The 7,495-nt window shown below is 33.6% G+C and overlaps 1 protein-coding gene across 1 annotated transcript; it reads left to right on the top strand.

Annotated features, from left to right (window-relative positions):
* The first annotated feature begins 943 nt into the window (after positions 1–943).
* LOC108465278 (dirigent protein 15-like) lies at positions 944–1,701 on the top strand. The gene has a single exon (XM_017765596.2). The coding sequence runs from the start codon at positions 994–996 to the stop codon at positions 1,558–1,560; it is 567 nt and encodes a 188-aa protein (XP_017621085.2). The 5' UTR covers positions 944–993; the 3' UTR covers positions 1,561–1,701.
* Positions 1,702–7,495: the final 5,794 nt, after the last annotated feature.

The raw sequence follows: 7,495 nt of genomic DNA, 5'->3' as shown, positions 1-7,495 counted from the left end.
AATGTAAGAGATGAAGATAAATCATGCAGATAATATAAAGGCTTGGGTAAAGGTGAGTAGAAACGAGTATTATTTTAGTATGATAAACTTAAATAATTAATTTATTTATTTAGGTCTCAAAATTATTATTTTAGATTAATTCTAAAATTTTAAATTTTTATATATTTTTAGAATTTTAAATTTTTAAAAATATAAATTTTGAAATTTTATAAATATTTTAAATTTTGAAAATTATTTTCGAAAATCCTTGAAAATAAATATTGGAGATATTGTGTTTGAAAAGTCATGGAGAAAAACTTGAAGAGAAAGCTTTTGAATTTAAATAGTTTTTATCTCATTTTACTTTGAAAAAATGTGATTTGAGCTTTATGAATTTAGAGAGAGCATATACGTTCATTCTAAGGAACTTTTATGTGAAAGGATTTTATTGTTTATTCACCTTTGAGTGGTTAATTGATAGTTATTATAAGGAACTAATTTGGAGAGAGTTTATATTAAATATATTAGGGTGACATCACATTACTTAAAAATATTATCATAAATTAGGTTTAATTTTCTCTTTTTTATTAGCTTATTTTTATAAAAAGCTCTTGAAATATATTGTCCTCTTATTCATTTACAATGTATAAAATTATATATCACAAATGCATATATATATATATATATATATATATATATATATATATTATTAAGAAATATGACATGATTTTAGTTTGATGTGTATTCTGTTTTGACTAATCAGTCACTCTTATGCCAATGTTGAAACACCCATTGTTATTGATCATCATCATATTGTTTATTCTAGAATTCATTTGACCTAATTTATGGAAAGAAAATGAGAGGAATATCAATTTCAGGCCTTTACAAAATAGTTTAGTATGAAAATATGGAATAAACATCCAACCCAAATTCTATATAAAGCAGTTTGTGAGGTGTATACAACAAAGAAGCAAAAAACCAAATATAATAGAGGTAAAAATATTGAGAAGAAAAATGAAGAAAGAACATAATATATTTGCATTAGCAATGATATTTTGCCTTGTCATAGTGCCAGTCTATGGCCAATACTACTCGAAAACTGTTATGCGAGCTACTCAGCGGGCGAAAAAGATGACCCGACTCCACTTCTTCCTTCATGATACCGTCAGTGGTGAAAACCCCAGTGCAGTCGTCATAGCCCGTCCCAACATCACGCAACCATCCTCATTCGGGTTTGGCACATTGTTTGCAATTAATGACCCCCTTACCGTAGGGCCTGCACTAACATCAACGTTGATTGGTAACGCTCAAGGACTCTATGTATCATCCAGTCGAGACCCTGCTGTGTTTACTACAGTTATGTACGCTGATTTAGCATTTACGAGTGGCAGGTTCAATGGGAGCTCTTTTAGTTTAATCTCAAGGAGTTCATCTTCAGATGCAATTCGTGAATTGGCTATTGTGGGAGGGAGAGGTGCGTTTAGAATGGCCCAAGGGTTTGCTCTAACTCAAATCAATTTTGCAAATTTGACGACAGGGGATGTTATTCTTGAGTGCAATGTTACTTTGCACCATTACTAAACCAGATCGACAGTAGAATACAAATTTCAATACTGAAAAATGTATATCAATAATTGTTGTAATTCAATTCCGTGAAGAATTACTGCGGGAATAAAGCTAGTGATCAAATATCATTATATTAATTATCTTGTTTTTTCCAAACTTTTTTTTTGTGTGTTTATATTATATGATATTTATTTATACCTGTCAAAAGTCTTATAAGGAAATAACCTTCTTGAATCAAAATATATAAAAGGTTTTTGAAGTAGCTGGTGAAAATTGTGCCACTCAGGACTCGAATACAAAAGTGAAAATCGTTTCATGTCGCACTCTAAACTACGTAGTCAAATAATTTTATTGTTGGATAGGGAGTTACCCATTTTTATTTTACTATTATACTAATTTTTAAAATTATATTTTTTGAAGAGATCTAATTGCAATTGTATCATTTTGGGGGCAACACCTTGATTCTTGTTTTATCACTTGAGCGGTTAAATCTTGATCTTTGTGACCAACAAGTGCTTTTGCCACCTTTCAAAATGGAAAATTGTTTTCTCGATCTCTTAAAAATTTATAAAATTTTAAATTAATTGAACGGTAAAATTTTATTTTGATTCTTTAAAATTTAAAATTAATCCCTCAAAAATTTGTAAAATTTTATATTAATACAATGGTAAAATCACATATTAACTCTCTTAAGAATTCTTGATACAATAAGGAGCAAAAGGTGGTAGGGACAAAAAGGTCGGTTCACCTAAATAAGTAGAGAGCCAAAACAGGAGAGGAGTGGAAAAGGAGTAAGGTGGTTGTGAAGGCAAAAGAGACCATCTCGTGTGGTAAAATTTCTCTTCTTCATTGTTCTTCAAGGTATTTACAGGGGAAGGGTCTCTTGCTTGGTGGCACTACTTCATCGACAGTACAAGTGGTAACCATCTCATGTGGTCGACCAAGTGGCTGGTCAGTTGCCTTCAAGTATGATACTGGTCTAACATAGGTAATATGAGATTGTTATGCTTCGGTGGTCCGTAGTGATTCTCTCTTGGTGGTAAGTAGTTCTCGCTAGAAGTGAGTGACCTGATAACTAGTGGAGTGCACAGGTGGCTGGTTACTTAATGACCAGCCGAGTGATATGGAGTGGAGAACCATCCATTGGTCTTTCTAAAATAAATTATTGAGATGCCACGTATTTAAAAAATAGAACGATATAACAAGAATTTAGAACTCAAATTCGATATTGTAGACACTCAATTTCGCCCAAGCCCAGAAATAAGTTAAAAAAAAAACAAAGTCCAAGTCCAGTACAAAATTACAAACATATAATTTGGCCCAATCAAAATGGCCTATTACTTGAAAAGATTGAAGGTCCATCTATGAGCTTGACTCATATGGAAATATAATCTTTAAGGATATGCAATCTTAGATATGATATGCACTATTAGATATGATACAATCTTAGATATGATATGCAATCTTGAAGATATGATCTTGTAATCTTAGAGATTTAATTTGTAGATATCCTTTAATCTTAACCATTGATGTAATTGATCTGTACCGTTGGATTTGGGGAGGCTCAACTATAAATAGAGGCCTCTCCCTTCATTGTAAATCACTTGAGTTTTGGGAAGCAATAAGAATTCTTGAGAGCATTCACTTAAATTTCTCTCCCTCTTGCGTTCTTACTCTCTGTGGTTTGTTCTTATTTTATTTTTCGTCTATCTTAGTTTTTCAACCCTTTTTTTTATTTTAATTTCTTCAATTTTCAAATGTGTATATTTATTCCTATCTTTTATACATTTGATTATGTATTTTATATATTATAATATTTAACATTTTTATATCGTTTATTTTCAAATATATATTTTCTATGCATGTATATATATTATATTATCATTTCATGTATTTGAACTATTGCATTATATTTTATAATTTGTAAATGTTCTATTTATTCATTTTTTAGTGTATGTCATCTATCTTATTTGTGCATAGTTTCATTTTTTTATATGCTATGTTTAATTATTTTTTTATATGCTATTTTATGATATATATTGTTGTATAATTTTTGCATGTATTATATTTTTCTTTTAGTTTACTCATATTTTTATTTGTTTATTATCTTATATTTACCCTAGTATGATTTTTTTCATTAAACGTATGTTCATGTTATTTAGTTTTGTCTTAATAATATTATTTATGTTTGTATGGAAATGTTAGAATATTTTGTACATCTATGCTTCATGATGCATTAATATGTCATCCTAAAACGTCATTTAAAATAATATTCCAAGGTTTTTTTTTAAAAAAATAAAATAAAAGGCAATGCTTGATGTTTGAAAACTTCGAGAAAAGTAGTGCCCTAACTTACTGGGTTGCGACTTTTCTCGTTGAATTCGAATAGTCAAGCACCCTTCTAAGTGATTTTGATTTTTCAAAACTAAAACAATTATTTCGAGATTTCAAAACATAGTGTCCTAACTTTACTGGATATGGCGTTTTGTTGTTTCGAGATAGAAATTTTCGAAAGACGAGCTTAGTTTCGAAGGTTTTAAAATGTTGCGTCCTAACTTACTAGATGTGATGTTTTGACTCGTTTAAAATAAGTGAGCCTTAATTTTCAAAATTGAGACATTCTAATTAAAAGAGGTTTGCATCTTAAAACTTTCAAATTTCTGACATTAAAGACACTTGATAATCAATTAGGTACCAATTTTTGGGCGTTACGAGGGTGCTAACCCTTCTTAGTACGTAACCGACTCCCGAATCAGTTTTCTCGACTTTCGTAGACCAAAATTAATGTTTTAAAACAAAACATTTTATAAGGTGATCCAATCACACCTAAAAAGATTGGTGGCGACTCCCGTTTTCGTTTTTCTTAAAGTTGATTCTCATTTTCCAAAACTCGATTTAAAAATGGTTTCGACAGATATCAAAAAGAAATTTACATACTGACTATTCGAATGTGCTACATGGTACTGTCATTGACAACAAAGTATGTCATCCAAAGAACAATGATTTTTACCTTGGTACCCATGCTGGAATGATTGGAATCACGAGGCAGACCCACTATCACGTTCTCTTAGACTAGGCTGGGTTTTCGGCTAATGATCTGCAATAGTTTGTTCATTCTTTATCCTATATGTATCAAAGGAGCACCACAGCCATATTTGTTGTGGCTCCTATTTGCTACGCTCATTTGGCAGCTTCACAGTTGGGGGCAATTTATGAAGATTAGGGATGCTTCAGAAACATCATTGAGTCATGGTGGGATGTATGTTCCGGGAGTAATCCCTGTACCTCAGCTTTCCAGGTTGAAGGATAAAGTCAGCAATTCATTCTTGTCTGCTGAGAATCATTGAACCATCTTTTTGTAGGGTTTGACAAACAACAGCCAAGACTGCTGCTAGGGCAATCCCTTTCTCATGGGTTTATGAATCAAGATTTTTCCTCTAAGCTTTGATGGAGTCAAGAATTGAATACCTCTAGTAAACTTAACTTGAAAGTATTCATCCTAAGCAAATGTACCAAGAATAGATGACATAGACTTATGACAAAGAAGGTTTGTCCAAAAGAATTTCATAAAGGAAACCTTGTGCTAAAAGAGATCCTTCCCATGCAAAAGGATACCAAATTGGGAAGGGCCATATGTTGTGAAGAGAGCTTTCTCTAGAGGTGCATTGATTTTGACAAGAAATGGATAGGAAGAATTTATCTGATCCAGTGAATTCGGACTCGGTCAATGAGTATTTTGTCTGAAGGAGAAGAGAAGCCAAGGTGAAAACCCGCAAAGGGCACTTTGGGACTTCTATTTCAAAAAAAAAAGGAAAAAAGAAAAGAAAAAGAGAAAAAAAAGAAAAAAGAAAAAAAATGGAGAGGCCAAGGTGAAAACCCGCAAAGGGCACCTTGAGACCAAAGGGGTTTTGAGTTGAAAACCCGAAAGGGCAGCTCAAATTTAGAAAGTCATGTAGTGACCTTGTTATACCGGATTCGACGAGAAGTGAAGTATGTTACATATCGAGGTATCAACGAATTACTTTGGATCTTTTAAGCACATGTTGAACTCAAGAAAGTCTTCATAGAGCTGGTGTATAGACGCTCAAGTGGCGATATCTGGGGCATCTGATTTCTGTCCTATTTACTATCTTTGGATTCTTTTTCTTCGCAAATATATGTTCTCAGGTTAATCTTTTTGCATTCCTTCCAATAATTTGTCCAAATCTAATTATCCTCAGGATCAATTTATTTGTCTCCCATTATTCATAAAGCATGTTGCATTGAAATAATGATAGATGAACTAAAATATCTTCACAAACGAAGTTTTGCATATTACTCTAGAAATTTCTAGATAATACAAGAAACTGAAACAAGACAATTGTTTAAGGAATTCTCATATGTATGGGTTGGAGATATTAGAGAGATTTTCTTCTTCAGTCCAAAAGGTGGTTAGACGTTTTAAGCAATATTGATCTTAAGAAAGGATCATTTTATAAACATCTTCAGTGGGTCGTAACATTCGGGGAATGGTACGGTAGACTAAATTGATGGAGAGAAGTTTCGAGGCATACGAGCAGAGTATGATTAATATGTCGAGAAGAACGAGGTGGAAAGCTCGATAGATGAATGAGTGATGACGTCCAAAATAGGAGTTATTTTCATAAACATTTTGCATCATAATATGTCTAATTAGGAACATTTGACTCATTTCAATCATGGCATCTTAATTATTTGACATAAGCATAAATTCCAGGAAATCAATTCTACAGGTGGATTCCCCAGTGGACAATGTAGCAAGGTTGATTGAAAATTACAAAATTCAGTGCCTTAATCCCCTAAGCAGTAGGGTAACAGGTTAAATTTGCAGATCTTATCTCCCTAAGCAGTAGTGGGGCAGATCGAAGACTCGCCTTAATCCCCTAAGCTGTAGGGTAACAGGTTAAATTTGCAGATCTTATCTCCTTAAGCAGTAGTGGAGCAGATCGAAGACTCGCCTTAATCCCCTAAGCAGTAGGGTAACAGGTTAAATTTGCAGATCTTATCTCCCTAAGCAGTAGTGGAGCAGATCAAAGACCAGCCTTAATCCCCTAAGCAGTAGGGTAACAGGTTAAATTTGTAGATCTTATCTCCCTAAGCAGTAGTGGAGCATATCGAAGACTTGCCTTAATTCCCTAAGCAGTAGAGTAGCAGGTTAAATTTGCAGATCTTATCTCTCTAAGCAGTAGTGGAGCAGATCGAAGACTCGCCTTAATCCCCTAAGTGGTAGGGTAACAGGTTAAATTTGCAGATCTTATCTCCCTAAGCAGTAGTGGAGCAGATCGAAGAATCGCCTTAATCCCCTAAGCAGTAGGGTAACAGGTTCGTAGATCTTATCTCCCTAAGCAGTAGCGGAGCAAATCGACGACGACTTGCCTTAATCCCCTAAGTAGTAAGGTAACAGGTTAAATTTGCAGATCTTATCTCCCTAAGAAGTAGTGGAGCAAATCGAAGACCCGCCTTAATCCCCTAAGAGTAGGGTAACAGGTTAAATTTGCAGATCTTATCCCTAAGCAGTAGCGAAGCAGATCGAAGATGATGCACCTTAACCCCCTAAGCAGTAGGGTCCAAGATGATTTGGTATCTCTACAATGACAGGGAACAAGTCGAAGATAGCAGATCGGGCATCTCTATATTCGACAGAGAGCAAATCGAAAACATAGTAGATTTGGCTTTCGGATGTTCTCACACTAAAGTAGATCCAAGATAACAGATCTGGCATCTCCATTTCGACGGAGAGCAGATACATAGCAGATCTAACCTTCATATGATTTTACTGAAGCAGATCCAAGATGATTTGGCATCTTTGTGTTCATAAGGAGCAAATTGAAGATATAGCAGATTTGGCTTTTACGTGTTTACACTGAAGCAGATCTAAGATGATTTGCCATCTCTATATTGTCAGAAAATAGATCGAAGATAACAGATTTGG

This window comes from Gossypium arboreum, chromosome 2, assembly GCF_025698485.1.
Source record: "Gossypium arboreum isolate Shixiya-1 chromosome 2, ASM2569848v2, whole genome shotgun sequence".
NCBI lineage: Eukaryota > Viridiplantae > Streptophyta > Magnoliopsida > Malvales > Malvaceae > Gossypium > Gossypium arboreum.
The sequence above is the reverse complement of the archived record's forward strand: the minus strand, read 5'-3'. Positions and strand labels throughout refer to the sequence as shown.